The sequence below is a fragment of the Pteropus vampyrus genome, unplaced genomic scaffold (assembly GCF_000151845.1).
Source record: "Pteropus vampyrus isolate Shadow unplaced genomic scaffold, Pvam_2.0 Scaffold452, whole genome shotgun sequence".
NCBI classification, from domain to species: domain Eukaryota; kingdom Metazoa; phylum Chordata; class Mammalia; order Chiroptera; family Pteropodidae; genus Pteropus; species Pteropus vampyrus.
In genome coordinates, this window is record NW_011889233.1 from 785,363 (window position 1) to 800,299 (window position 14,937).

The following is a 14,937-nucleotide window of genomic DNA, read 5'->3' on the forward strand; positions in this document are numbered from 1 at the left end:
TTCAGCCATTTTGAAAAAACCATACATTTAAATGAAACCAACAAGAAGGAAATAGATGTTTAGATAAAAGGAGAAATCAAAGATGTTTATAGTAGAATAACCTGATCTAGTTGAGGAGAGAATAGGGCCTAGAAGGATTTTAAGGAAGTTACATTTAAGCTGAGACAGGAATTAACTAGTTGACAAAGGGTCATCCCAATTACTATTGCTGGGTAATAAGCCACCCCCAAAACTTAATGGCTAAAAACAATCATTTTATTATGTTTATGGATTCCGTGAGTCAAATTTGGACATGGCATAGTTGGGGACAATTTGTCTCTGCTTCATGGTGTCTAGAGGTTCAACTGGGAAGACTCAGGTGATTCGACAGCTGAATATGGAACCTCTGGAGCTTCTTCACAAAAAATCTGGCAACCAGGGCTCAGATGATGAGCTGGAATTATGGCTGTAGTGCCTACACATAATTTCCATGTGGCTTGGGCTTCCACACAGCATGGCTACCAGCGTAGTTGCATTTCTCACTTGATGCCTCAACAACTCTAGAGCTAGTCATTCCAGTGGACAAGAAAAAAGCTGCATTGTCTTTTACTACCTAGCCTTGGAAATCATGTAGTGTTCATTCTACTATTCTTTATTGGTGGAAGTCGTCACAGTCCTGCCAAGATTCAAAGAGAAGGGGGCATATCCACCTTTTCATGAGAGGCATGTCAAAGAATTTGCAGCCACCACAGAGGTAAAGGGACAGGGCTTGTGGAGAATACACCAGATAGGGTGAACATCATGTGGGAAATATCTGTGATAGGAGTGAGGTCTGCAAGTTCAATAAATTGAAATAAGTAACTTTAAATTGACCTTCTCCCAGCACCCCCTTTCCCCGGTCCCTGCTTAATTTTTATCCATAGAACTTATCACCTAATATTCTATATTTTTAAATATTTATTCACTGTTTTCTCCCACTAGTTTTTGAGTTCATCCTGGGCAGGGAATATGTTCCCTTGTTTTGGTTACTGATATTTCCACAAATTAAGTTTTTGAATGAATGAGTGCATGGATCAAGGATGTACCTTCTGAGGTGAGAGCTTTGTTGAGGGCATGACCAATGGGAAAGTCTTCTTGGAAAGGGCGTTGTTACACAGTGTCTTCTGAGCCTGGCCCAGTCAGCGATGGGAACAATTGAGATTGGCCTTATGGGAGGCATGCCATGTTCTGGCATTATAGGCTAAACTTATTCCTAGGAAAAAGGAGTCCAGGTTGGAGGCAGGCCTGTAATAAGCATCAGAGAAGGCGAGGAAAATGTCAGTGGGTAGGGCGAGGCCTAGTCGCAGAATGCCTAGGGTTATACCATATAGGGCAACTGAGACAGTGGAAACCGTCGATGGGCGAAAGTCCTCAGTATTCTGTGGGCGGGGGCAGGACTGACAAGATGAGATTAGAGGTTTGAAACGTTGAAAAACTGCTTGGGGGTGGAGAAAAACCCTGAGCCCATAGGAGGATCCAATTATGAGCGTCAGAGTGGACCAGTCAATGAGAGTAGACTAAGAAGAGGGCCCATCGCTTAGTATTATAAATGTTAGAAGCAAATCATAAAGAACCTGGGGGTGTGTCTCAGGGTAGGAATGACAGCCAATGACAAGCGGTCATGGGCGTGGCGCTGTCAAACTTCTCTGGGCTGGACCGAAGAGACCAAGACTGGGATGGTACCCAAGCCGAAGCCAATGAAAAGCCGCTAGGTGGGCGGGGAGTCTCCCTAAGGCTAAGGGTGGAGCCAATGAGAAGCGGCGCCGCGTCCTCACTGCCTCCGCCTCCGTGGGGCGCGCGCCTGAACCACGGGCAGCCGTTAGGGGCGGAGCCTGCAGCCGCCCGCGCGCGGCTCGCGCCCTCCCCTTTGTGTCGCCATGGCGGTGGCATCGGCGACAAGGACGACGACCGAGGGGTCCAGCGTCTGAGGAAGCCACGCGACCATGGTGGTGAGGGGCCCGCGCGGCCGTCGGTCCGTCCGCGTGGCAGTCTGTCCTTGCGCGGCCCCGCCCCGCGCGCCCCGCCCCCGGCCCCGCCCGAGTCCGAGGCCTGCGCCACCCCTCACCCCTCGTCGCGGTCCCTCTCGTCCCCAGGGCTGATTCTTGGTCCCAAGCCCTAACCCCGGCCCCGCCCTCTCAGCGTGCATCCCCTTCCAAGCTCTGTATGGGAATGACAGTGGCTGAAGACTTGGACTCGGGAGGAGGGGCTGGTCCAGGGAAGGACCAGGCATCCCCCAAGTGTCTCCTGCAGGGGCCTGCTGAAGCTCCCTGGGTCCTCACCAGTCCCCATCCCAGAGCCATCCTCAGAGTCCTCATCCCAGCCTCCACCCCTTCCTGGCCTAGCACCCTCTTCCCCCTACTACCAGTCCTTTTCTCATTCTCCAACCCCACCCCCATTCAGCTCCTTCCTCAGCCTGACCCTTTTCTTCTCCTTGTTCTCACTCCATCCCAGTCCCTCTCAATTAACCCTCCTCTATCCATTCCCAACAGCCTGAACCTCAGCCTCTCCAGCTGCCCCCTCCTCCTTCTTTCTCCACCCCAACCCCTTGATCCTTGGATCCTCTCCATCTTCTTGTCTTCATCCTCCCTCCCCTACTGTCTCCCTCTCCCACCATGCTGCTCCTGCTCATTCATCCATTCATTCCCTCATTTGCTCACTTAACAAATGACTGAGACCTATGTGTAGACCCCGTGCTCCAGGCACAGAGTCAGATCCTATCCTGCCTTGGGGAGCATAGGCTGGAGGGGGACAGATCTGAGGGTGAGACCCAAGGATGAATTCACAGTAGCAGGGATATGAAGGAGGGAGAAGCTAGAGCCCATTCCAGGGAGTTTCCATCTGGTAGCTGGTTAATTCATGAAATTTTACCCTGCCCCAGCTGTGCAACTGGGCTGACACGCTGGGTGTTGGGACTGAGCCGAGAATCAGGCACAACCTTACCTGTGAGGAACACCAATTCTGTGCCCACCTCTGTACTGGGCAATACTGGGGAACTGGGCCCTCACCCTAGGCCCTGATCCTGGGGAGTTCACAGTCCAATGGGAGAGATGGACTTGTCACCAGACAGTCCAGAGTGCTCAGGGCTGTGATGGGGGAAGCCCAGGCAGAGTCATCAAGCCTGGGATGAGGGAACCTCAGGGAATGGAGGAGTCTGAAAGAGGTGCTTGACAGCCTGATAGGTCAGGGAGATCTTCTGAGAGGAAGAAACATAACAGTGGAGACCTGAGGGATGAGGAGGTGTGAACCTAGTGAAAGAACAAGAAAGAGGGTTTCATTCAGAGGGAACAGCCTTTGCAAAGGCTTAGAAGGAAATGAGAAGGTGGTGCTTTTCTTGGACTCTTAGAAATTTGAGGGCTCTGAAAGTGGAGGCAAGAGGGAGAGATGAGGGTGGAGAGGTAAACAGAGACCACAGAATCAGACTTTATCTTGAAGACAACAGGGAGCCATTGAAAGTCCATAATCTATGGAGAGACAGAGGCAGATTTGTGTTGTGTGAAAATGATACTGGATCTTGCTATGAAGAAGCAGGAGGGGAGAAGCTGGAAGCAGGAAGACAAAATGGGAGTTGTGATAATCCAGACGTCGGTGAGAGGTGTAGAGGGGCAAAATCCTGCAGGAGCCACAGAAAAGGTTTAAACCTGGAGAAATGGTACCAGCATGCTCTATCCCTGCCTCACCTTCTACCCCTGCTTTTCCAGCTCCCCACCCCAGACCACACAGGAAGACTAAGTCTTATCCTCAGGCCTGCCTTCACCTCCCCTTGACCTACCCTGCTATTTCATGCTCATGGCAGTGTGTGGAGTGATTCAGGCCTCTAGGCCCAGGCTGGCAGATAACAATGCTACTGTTGTCTCTGTGCTCGCATCCCTGGGGGCCTCTGATTCTTCTTTCTGCTCTGCAGGCTCGAAGCACTGACAGCCTGGACGGCCCAGGGGAGGGCTCAGTGCAACCCCTGCCCACCACAGGGGGGCCCAGTGTGAAGGGGAAGTCTGGGAAGAGGTAAGAGGTGAGGGAGAGGCTCAGCTTAGGAGGGACCCAAGCACAGGAGCCGCTAGTGATGTGTCACCTGTTCCCCAGGCTCTCTGCTCCTCGAGGTCCCTTCCCCCGGCTGGCTGACTGTGCCCATTTCCACTATGAGAATGTTGACTTTGGCCACATTCAGGTATGAAGGTTTGCACCCAGGTAGGAAGGTGAAATCCCACCCAATCCTGAAGCAATGTTAGCCACCCTGCCCCTGAGACCAGTCCCTGGGACCACCTGCTCCACCCATCTGAACAGTCTGTGGTAGCAGTTGCAGGGCGGAAGGGGAGAGCTGTTCATTCATTCGTTCATTCGTTCCTTTATTCATTTAGCAATAACTTTTTTGTTAGATGTATGCTCTGTGCCATGTCCCTGTACTCTGATTGAGACATCACCAGACCCTGTCCTTGGGGAACACAGACCCACCTCTAAAGAGTGCCCACCTGGAGAGGTCAGGACTGGCACAAAAGCAAGGCCCTCACCTGGACCTTTCTTTCCCTCTACAGCTCCTACTATCTCCAGGGCGTGAAGGCCCCGGCTTCTCTGGGGAGAATGAGCTCGTGTTTGGAGTACAGGTGACCTGTCAGGTGAGGCCACCCCTGCCTCTCATCTGGCCTAGCGGACTGGTCGCCATGGTCCTCAGCTCAGTGTAATGGGACCACTGCTCCCTCCTGTCCTTTCTGCTCCCACAGGGCCGTTCCTGGCCAGTTCTCCGCAGTTATGATGACTTCCGTACCCTGGATGCCCACCTTCACCGGTGCATATTTGACCGGAGGTTTTCCTGCCTCCCAGAACTTCCCCCACCCCCAGAGGGTGCCAGGGCTGCCCAGGTAAACTGCTTATCTCAGCCCCTGCCTCAGCCACGGGGTGTCCTCATCAGCTGTGTGAGAAACCATCAAAGCAGAGGGATCGATAAATATTTAAACACGAGTATGGCCTGAGTCCCAACCAGTCAGAATGGAGAGGCCCAGAATGGAGAGGCCCTAGAATTGCAGCAAAGTTCTGAAGGTTAGTTTTAGGATCATGGGTAGTTTGGGGGGTTCTGTGTGAGGGTCAACATGGCCAGACCAATGGAAGCACCCGGGAGCTTGGCATAGCCTATTTATCAACTGATATGACACTATTTCAGTACTTAACAGTGGAGCAGCAGCCATGCATTCAGATTGAATATCCGTCCTGCCCAGAGGCAAGCTAGGGCAGTATAGGAGGGCAGTAGGCTCACTTGGCTCTCCTTGTAAGAATCCATCCTGACAACCTGCCCACAGATGCTGGTGCCGCTGCTGCTGCAATACCTGGAGACCCTGTCAGGACTGGTGGACAGTAACCTCAACTGCGGGCCTGTGCTCACCTGGATGGAGGTGGGCCCGGGCAGCAGGGCTTGGAGTTGGGAGTGAGTGAGGGATGTCTGAGGAGTGAGAACCAGCCTGGGAGTGTGTGTGGGCAAGGAAAGAAATGAGCCAGAGTGGAGGATGCACTGGTATTTCAGTGTCTGTGTGGGTGCATGCCTGTGAGAATAAGCACACGCGCCTGTGTGTGTGTGTGTGTGTGTGTGTGTGTGTGCGCGTGCGCGCGCGCGCGTGTGCAGGTGTTGGGCTGTGGGGATGTGAGGATTTCAAGGTACATCAGTTAGAAATAGATTTGGCTGTAACAGAATGCCTGGCTAAGTGACTTAAACCAGCAGCTTTTTAGATAGCAGATGTGCTATGGAGAATGAGGGTCCAGGGGTGTATCAGGAGGACTTCAGAGCAGGCAAGTCCTCCTGTGATGGAAAAGAAGGGGCATGAATTTTAGTGTTTGACCAATAGCTCTGAGTGACTGGGGCTCTTAAGTGGGGGACAAGTAGGCATGAAGGAACGTTCTCCACCTTTATTATCACCTCCGGCCTCTCCCTGCAACATCCCCCCTCCATCTCAGCTGGACAACCATGGCCGGCGGCTGCTCCTCAGTGAAGAGGCCTCCCTCAATATCCCTGCAGTGGCCGCTGCCCACGTGGTGAAACGGTACACAGCCCAGGCACCAGATGAGCTATCCTTCGAGGTGAGGCTGTGGGGGAACAGATTCCAGAGCTGGATGCCCCACTTCCCAGCCACCTCTGACCCTCTCTCCTCTCATCTGCCCACTTCCAGGTGGGAGACATTGTCTCAGTTATCGACATGCCGCCCACAGAGGATCGGAGCTGGTGGCGGGGCAAGAGAGGCTTCCAGGTGAGCCTGACTTGGGGTGGACAGGTAAAGCTAGGGTGCTACATGAGCTATGGCAGCCCAGGCACTGACCCTGAACCCTCCTCAGGTCGGTTTCTTCCCCAGTGAGTGTGTGGAGCTATTCACAGAGCGGCCTGGTCCAGGATTCAAGGGGGGTAAGTGCCAGGGACAAAGTGGGGAGGCCTTCCTGCATCTTTTGCCTGCCTTTCATTCTTTCCACCCATCGTTCACCCCACAGATGCTGATGGTCCCCCATGTGGTGTCCCAACTCCCCAGGGTATCTCTTCTCTGACCTCAGGTAATGGATTGGAAACAAGGGGCCAGGCCCCTGCCCCCCCACCACCCCACCAGACTGGTGGCTGCACTGACCTTGTGTGGCCTGCCTTCAACCCCACAGCTGTGCCCCGGCCACGTGGGAAGCTGGCTGGCCTCCTGCGTACCTTCATGCGCTCCCGCCCTTCTCGGCAGCGGCTGCGACAGCGGGGCATCCTGCGGCAGAGGGTGTTCGGCTGTGACCTTGGAGAGCACCTCAGTAACTCAGGCCAGGATGGTGAGGCCCAGGCCCACCTGCCCAGCCCACCCCTCCCACCCGAGATTCGACTACCCAACCCTGACCCCACTGCTTTCTCCCAGTGCCCCAGGTGCTTCGCTGCTGCTCTGAGTTTATTGAGGCCCATGGGGTGGTGGATGGAATCTACCGGCTCTCAGGCGTGTCATCCAATATCCAGAGGCTACGGTGAGGGCCTTCCACCAACCCCTTCCCTCTACAAACATTTACTGAGCATCTTTAGTCCAGGCCCTGTGCCATGTGCTGGGGGCACAGAGTTCTTGGGAGTTAGGAGGGCATAGAACAATGCTGGACCGGGGCTGGAGGCAGGGAGGGCTTCTTTGAGGAAATGACACCCCAGCTGAGGCCTGAGAGGTGAGAGAAGAATGAGCATTAGAAGCAGACAGATCACTTTCATTGAGCACCTGTCACATGCCAAGCACTAGGCACTAGGGACACGGTGGTGAATGAGACAACCAGAAATTCTCACCCTCACGGGGCTCACATACTGGAAGTAGAGACAATCAAGGAGGAAATGAGAGAGTTTACTAGTAGGTGACAAGTGCTATGGGGAGCAAAAGGTTGGGTGATAAGGAGGGTCATAATAATAAATCTGGGAGAGGTATTGCTGTTTAAATAGAGTGGACAGAGAAGGCCTCCTGGGGAAAAGCTCCCTCTGGCCTTTACAAGGAAGTGAGCAAGCCGCGTGGACATCCTGGGGAAAGCATTCGCGGTGGAGGGAACAGCCAGTCCAAAGGGGAAAGCAGCAGGAGTTGATGTCTGAGAAGTAATTAGGGGCAGAGCCTACAAGGCCTCTTTGATAACTGTTAGGATTTTGGCTTTTACTCAGAATGAAGGGGACCCACAGGAAGGTTCTGAGCCGAGAAGGGACAGCGTACATGACAGTCTAGGAGGTGGGAAGCAGTGAGGCAAGAGCCCTGAGTCTGATAAGAGGCCATGAAGTGAGAGCACGGAGCCTAGGGGCAGTGAGAGACATGTCATGAGGTCACATGCATTGAGTTTTTACCCTTGAGCAGTTGGACACCACCAGGCAGTTGCATGTAGGGGCTGCTGGGATTTCAGCCACATTTTCCAGTGACCTCTTGAAGCCAGGAGAATGGCACAACTTGGTAGAAAAAGCATGGTCACTCTCTAGAGTCAGCCTTGGGTAGCTATAGGCAGGAGTACCTCTCACCTGAGCCTCGGTGTCCCCTGTAAAATGGGGCACCCTCGTCTTGGGCACACAGGGTTATTGCAGGTCCAGTAAGGCTCTGCCTCTGAAGTGCCCAGCACAGAAAGAGGGTTGCAGTCAGGGGAGCAAGGAGGGCACAGCCAGGTGGGCCAGCTCTGACCCAAGTCTTCCTTCTCCTTGACCTTGACCTGGTGGCGTTAGGCATGAGTTTGACAGTGAGAGGATCCCTGAACTGTCTGGCCCAGCCTTCCTGCAGGACATCCACAGTGTGTCCTCCCTCTGCAAGCTCTACTTCCGAGAGCTGCCCAACCCTTTGCTCACATATCAGCTCTACGGGAAGTTTAGCGTGAGTAAGGGAGTTGCCAAGGTTGGAGGGTGCTGGGATGCATTGGGCCCAGCCTCCATCACAACTGTGCACAATCTCAGGAGGCCATGTCAGTGCCTGGAGAAGAAGAACGCCTGGTGCGCATCCATGATGTCATCCAGCAGCTGCCCCCGCCACACTACAGGTAAACCAGGAGGAGCAGAGAAGGGATGTGGTGGACTCACAAGGGAGTTGAGGCTCAGGTGGCCCCCTCCACTCCTACCCCCAGGACCCTGGAATATCTGCTGAGGCACTTGGCCCGCATGGCGAGACACAGTGCCAACACCAGCATGCATGCCCGCAACCTGGCCATTGTCTGGGCGCCCAACCTGCTACGGTAAGCTGGCAGCTCATCAGCCTGTCACCCAAGCTCCCTCCCACAGACTGAGCTCCAAGCCTACACGGACCCTAGGAATCCACCCAACTTTTGTTCTCTTGTTCATATTTATTAAGTACCTCCAGGGTGCCAGCCCCTGTTCTCAGCAGTGGGGACAGAGTAGTGAGCAAGATCCTATCGTTCTGACCTCATGTTCTCATTGACAATGAACCATCAAGAAGAAAATACGGAGTATGGTCTTCTAGTTGTAAGTGACAAGGAGAAAGATTACAAAGTAGGGAATGGGGATATGCAGGGTCATTGCATTTCAGAATGTTTAGCTACAGTGTCAGGGAAGGCTTCAGTAAGAAGTCTTCTATGGCCAGCAGCAGGGTAAGCCCCAGAGGATTTGATGGTGACCGAGACAGACAAGCTCTCTGTCCTAAATAAAGTAGGTGGTACATCAGATGGTGGGTATAGGAACTATGGGAAAGAAAAAACAAATATGGACCTGGAATACAGGGAAGGTTTACAATTTTAAATAGGTGGTTAGGGAAGACTCCATTGAGAAGGTCACATTGGGATCAAATTGGAGAAGGTGAGAGGGGTCCATGTGGATATCTGGGGAGGAGCAAACCAGGCAGAGGGAACAGCAAGTGCAAAGGTCCTGGGTCTGGGTCAGGAGGAACAACAGAGAGGCCAGTGTGGCTGGATCTAAGTGAGCGAGTGAGTGAGTGAGTGAGTGAGTGAGGGATTGGGGCACAGGAGGAGATGATGAAGTCAGAGAGGTCCTGGGAACCAGATAGAGGAGTGGCTTATGGGTTATAGGTCATGGTGAGAACTTTGCTTTTACCAGGAGCGAGGTACAGCCAGGGAAGGCTCTGAGCTGGGAGGGCCTTGACCTGACTCGGGGGTTCACAGGCTCCCTCTGGGTGCGTGGGGAGCAGAATGTGGGGGCAGGGGTGGGAGCAGGAGATCAGGGGGTAGGTAGCTGTGAGGTCCAGGGGAGTGGGGATGGAGATTGGGCCAGGGTAGGGCAGTGGAGGGGGAGAAGAGTTTAGATTCTGTACAGATTTTGTGGTTGGAGCCCACAGGATGTACGGACAGATTGGATGTGGGTGTGAGAGAAAGAGAGGGGTCAAGGACAATTCCAAGGTGTCTGGCCTGAACCACTAAAGGACTGCATTGACTGAGATGGGGAAGATGAGAAGGGAACAGGTTTGGGGAAAGGTTCAGAACCCAGTTCTGGATGTGATCAGTTTGATAAGGTCAGAGGTGTTGAATGACAGTCATTGCTTCCATTGGCTCCCCACCGTACCTAGCCAGAACCCCTCAGCTGCGGTTCAAGGCATCTTATCGCCTTCTCTCTCTTCCTATCCAGGTCTATGGAGCTGGAATCGGTGGGGCTGGGTGGGGCAGCGGCCTTCCGGGAGGTTCGAGTGCAGTCGGTGGTGGTGGAATTCCTGCTCACGCATGTGGATGTCCTGTTCAGTGACACCTTCGCCTCTGCTGGCCTTGACCCTGCAGGTATGCTCATCCTACCCCCTGAAGTCCTGGCTACTACCTCCTCATTGTCAGGGCTGCAGTGGGAGGGCAGGTGGGCTCCCAGCCCAGTCCCTACCCACTAAAGCTGGACCTCCCTCCAGGCTCCTTGAGGACCCCGCCCCGGCCTCTCCCTCCCCTCCCCACCCTTCTCATTTCAGCTCCTACGCTCAGGATCCCCACTTCTTGGCCCGGACATCGTTCTTCCTTCACCCCTTGTAGCTCCTGGGGGCACTTGGGGCCAGGGGTCCACCTGGGAGGAGGTGGGAGGTCCCCAGACTTGACCCTGCCCCAGCCCCACCTAGACTCCCTGCCCTGCCCCGGACCCCAGCCCAATCAGGATTCAGCACATCGGAGGGCCCACTGGCCCGAGGTAACTGAAGCCAGAGCCGCTGCCCTCGCTAGCTGCTGGGAGCTGCCTCATCAGCTGGTTCTGCCTCACTCCTCCTCCTCACCTGCCTGCTGCCCACCCATTCCCGCCTGATCCTCTCTGGTCCCCTGCCTTGCCAGCCCGGGGGGCACGCTTTGGGGCCGGGGCTTGGGCTGTAGTGCTTGGCTTTGCCTGTGGCCTTGAATGGCCTCCAGGCTGACTGCCATCTACTTTCCCAACTCCCCAGGCCGCTGCCTCCTTCCCAGGCCCAAGTCCCTTGCGGGCAGCGGCCCCTCTACTCGCCTGCTGACACTGGAGGAAGCTCAGGCTCGCACCCAGGGCCGGCTGGGGACACCCACTGACTCTACAGTTCCCAAGGCCTCAGCCTCACCTGCAGAAAGGTGAGTGGGATGCCAGGGAGTAGAGTGGTTAGCTCGGAGACCCCAGCTCCTCAGACCGCCTCCTATGTCTCATTCAAACCCCAGGAGGAAAGGGGAAAGAGGCGAGAAACAGCGGAAGTCAGGGGGTAGCAGCTGGAAGACCTTCTTTGCACTGGGCCGGGGCCCCAGCATCCCCCGAAAGAAGCCTCTTCCCTGGCTGGGGAGCACACGCGCTCCACCACAGCCTTCAGGTCAGAGATCGGGCAATCAGTGTGGTGGTGGAGGACGCACGATGGAGCGCCCCTGTGACCCTTCTACCTCTCCTTGCAGGGAGCCGACCTGACACAGTCACACTAAGATCTGCCAAGAGTGAAGAGTCTCTGTCATCGCAGGCCAGTGGTGCTGGTGAGCTCAGCGTGGCCTGGTCTGTACCTGGGTGGAGCTAGGTGGGGCTGGGGCCCTGAGTTGGCCTCCCAGTGCTGTACTTCAAATTTAGGGGTCTTGGGATTTTTTAGTTTTAATCTGGACATTGGGTACTATGAGTTGGATAAAGCATCACCCTTGGTTCATGATCATCGGTCCATACAGGGTTCTTTTATTTATTTATTTATTTATTCATTCATTCATTCATTCATTCATTCATTCATTCATTCCCTTTGAAAAAATTTAAATAATATAATGAACGCCAATGAACCCACTGGCCAGAACTAAAAGAGCCCCACTACTTTACCTGCAGACTCCTCCCCTTTCCCACCTGCTGCCTCCCCACCAGAGGCATCCTCTAGATTTAATGGTCATCATCCCCTTGTTTTCAAGGTTTTATCACGTATAGGTGTATGTGTAAATAACATACTGCACAGTTCTAGTCATTTTGAACTTTAATTAAAGGTATTATAAGAAAGAGGGTATTATTCTCTATGTGGAACTTGACTGTCACCACTGCATTACAGACTACCATCCATGTTGCTGGGTGTAAGTCAGGCTCTCTCTTCTCTGCTGATCTCTAGTGTTCCATGTGGATATCCCATGGGGAGTCGCTTGCCCATCTTACCTCCAACGGATTTGGGGGGCTCTTATGGGCACTCCCTGCCATGCCCCACACCTGAGAGCTCTATACATATCCAGGAATGGCTGTGCATACTCGAGTGTATGCTCGCGTTCCACTGAACAAGACAAGGCCATTGTTTTCCAAATGTGTCGCCCCAGTCTGTATTCCCAACAGCCTTGTTTGAAATCCGGTTGGTCTCATACTCACAGCCCATTGGGTTGCTGGATTTTATTCTGGCCTTTGGATCTTGAATGGTTCCCCTCATGAACTTGCCATTCATTTCCTTTATCATTATGAGTCTGAATAGTTCTCCCTGGATTCGAAGCCAGTTGTGACCCTATCTGGGGAAGGTCCTCTGTATGTTATTTCTCCAGCCTCCTGGGTTGTGTGCCCTATTCTCACTGATGTACAGGTATGGAAAGTTCTGAGCCCTGGGCCCTAACTGCCCCTACCCACTGCCCTTCTAGGCCTCCAGAGGCTGCACAGGCTACGGCGACCCCACTCCAGCAGTGATGCTTTCCCAGTGGGCCCGGCACCTGCTGGCTCCTGCGAAAGCCTGTCCTCGTCCTCTTCCTCTGAGTCCTCTGAGTCCTCTGAGTCCTCTGAGTCCTCTGAGTCCTCAGCAGCCGGGCTGGGGGCACTCTCCGGTTCCCCTTCGCACCGAACTTCAGCCTGGCTAGATGATGGTGATGAGCTGGACTTCAGCCCACCCCACTGCCTGGAGGGGCTCCGGGGGCTTGACTTTGATCCCCTTACCTTTCGCTGCAGCAGCCCCACCCCAGGGGACCCTGCACCTCCTGCCAGCCCGGCCCCCCCGGCCCCTGCTTCTGCCTTCCCACCCAGGGTAACCCCCCAGGCCCTCTCTCCCTGTGGGCCCACCAGCCCTGCCTCACCCACTGCCCTGGACATCTCAGAGCCCTTGGCTGTAACAGTGCCACCTGCTGTCTTGGAGCTGCTAGGGGCTGGGGGAACACCTGCCTCAGCCACCCCAAAGCCAGCCCCCAGCCCAGGCCTGCGCCCCCATCTCATTCCCCTGCTGCTGCATGGAGCTGAAGCCCAGCTAAGTGACACCTGCCAACAGGAAATCTGCAATAAGCTGGCACTACCTGGTCCTCAGGGAGCCCAAGGCCAGCATGGTAAGTCCTACTCAGCCCGCCCCACACCCTCACAGACCCTAAGGCTGCACTCACGACCTGGCTGACACCCCTTCCCATTCCTCTGTGTAGGACCTGGTATGGATTCGCCACTGCTGCCCCCACCCCTGTCTCTCCTGCGCCCTGGGGGTGCTCCACCTCCACCCCCCAAGAACCCAGCACGCCTCATGGCCCTGGCCCTGGCTGAGCAGGCTCAGCAGGTGGCCCAGAGACAGAACCAACAGGAGCATGGGAGCACCCCATCTGCTCCCCACTCCCCTTTCTGCCGCTCACTGTCCTTGGAGGTGGGCAGTAAGCCCCCGGGGACCTCAGGGAGTGGGCCACCCACCCACTCCCTAGCCCACCCAGGTGCCTGGGCTCCAGGACCCCCACCCTCCCTACCAAGGCAACAAAGTGATGGGAGCCTGGTGAGGAGCCAGCGGCCCACAGGGATCTCAAGGAGGGGACGCAGAGGCCCTGCCCAGGTCAGTGCCCAGCTCAGGACAGGTGGGGGCTGCAATGTGCCAGAGACATCGGCCTAGTTCCCATGTTCTGTCTCCTCACAGGTTCCTGCTTCTGTGAGAACCCCCGGCTGCTTCTCCTCAGCCCCCCGGGAGTGCCTGCCACCCTTTCTTGGGGTCCCCAAATCAGGCTTGTACCCTCTGGCCTCCCCATCCTTCCAGCCCAGCTCCCCAGCTCCAGTCTGGAGGAGCTCCTTGGGTCCTCCTGCACCACTTGACAGGGGAGAGAACCTATACTATGAAATAGAGGCAGGTGAGGGGTCCCCCTACTCTGGCCCCACCCAGTCCTGGAGTCCCTTTCGCTCCATGCCCCCAGATAGGCTCAATGCCTCATATGGCATGCTTGGCCAATCGCCACCACTCCACAGGTCCCCCAACTTCCTGCTCAGCTACCCACCACCCCCCTCCTGCTTTCCCCATAACCACCTGGGCTATTCGGCCCCTCAGCACCCCACCCGGCGCCCCACCCGGCCTGAGCCCCTCTATGTCAACCTAGCCCTAGGTCCCAGGGGTCCCTCACCTGCCTCTTCTAGCTCCTCCTCCCCTCCTGCGCACCCCCGTAGCCATTCAGATCCTGGTCCCCCAGCCCCCCACATACCCCAGAAACAGCGGGCCCCCTGGGGCCCCCACACCCCTCACAGGGTGCCTGGGCCCTGGGGCCCTCCCGAGCCTCTCCTGTTCTACCGGGCAGCCCCACCAGCCTATGGCAGAGGGGGCGAGCACCACCGAGGGTCCTTGTACAGGAATGGGGGACAAGGAAGGGAAGGGGCTGGTCCCCCACCCCCCTACCCCACTCCCAGCTGGTCCCTCCACCCTGAGGGCCAAACTCGAAGCTACTGCTGAGCCAGAGCTGAGAGAGACCTTCCTCCCTTCCCTTCTCCCTCACTGATCTTGGCCCAACCCAATCCCTTATTTTGTATTTTCTTGAGCTCCTGACCCCTACCCCAGGTTTCTAACTTTGTAACTTGCTTTTGTTGTGGGTCCCTAACTTGTTATCATGGCTTCCCTACCCAGGGCTGAAGGGCACACCCATCAGCTCTCACAAATCTGAGGGCTAGACTGACACCATGTCCTCTCCCTCCGGGAGCCCCCAGCATGTCCTGACTAGTACACAGGGGGTGGGGGGACAGCTCCTTCCCATCTCTTCCCACATACCCCACTAAACCATCTGACAAAATTAATGAATAAAAATGGTGAAAATACGGATGTCGGGCTCAGTGAATAAAGAGACAGGGACAGATGGATTGCTTTATCATTTTATTTCATTTTATCTTTTCAGCAGATA

General features: G+C 55.2%; 1 protein-coding gene across 1 annotated transcript; it reads left to right on the forward strand.

Moving 5' to 3' along the window:
* The first annotated feature begins 49 nt into the window (after positions 1 to 49).
* Positions 50 to 14,896, forward strand: ARHGAP33 (Rho GTPase activating protein 33). The gene is made up of 22 exons (XM_011381808.2): positions 50 to 1,967; positions 3,920 to 4,017; positions 4,096 to 4,180; positions 4,545 to 4,625; positions 4,731 to 4,868; positions 5,304 to 5,396; positions 5,953 to 6,075; positions 6,165 to 6,242; positions 6,328 to 6,394; positions 6,478 to 6,537; positions 6,637 to 6,789; positions 6,873 to 6,975; positions 8,180 to 8,324; positions 8,405 to 8,487; positions 8,572 to 8,679; positions 10,040 to 10,185; positions 10,818 to 10,971; positions 11,056 to 11,201; positions 11,281 to 11,355; positions 12,466 to 13,134; positions 13,225 to 13,616; positions 13,698 to 14,896. Exons 1-22 carry the CDS (start codon positions 1,962 to 1,964, stop codon positions 14,493 to 14,495), a joined length of 3,801 nt encoding a protein of 1,266 aa, XP_011380110.1. The 5' UTR covers positions 50 to 1,961; the 3' UTR covers positions 14,496 to 14,896.
* The last annotated feature ends 41 nt before the right edge of the window (positions 14,897 to 14,937 follow it).

What these genes read in the sequence shown, in the direction of transcription:
- ARHGAP33 (XM_011381808.2), top strand. An exon ending in CAGATGAGCTATCCTTCGAG is followed by an intron (nt 6,076 to 6,164) that starts GTGAGGCTGTGG and finishes GCCCACTTCCAG; the next exon opens with GTGGGAGACATTGTCTCAGT. An exon ending in GGGAGCCCAAGGCCAGCATG is followed by an intron (nt 13,135 to 13,224) that starts GTAAGTCCTACT and finishes TCCTCTGTGTAG; the next exon opens with GACCTGGTATGGATTCGCCA.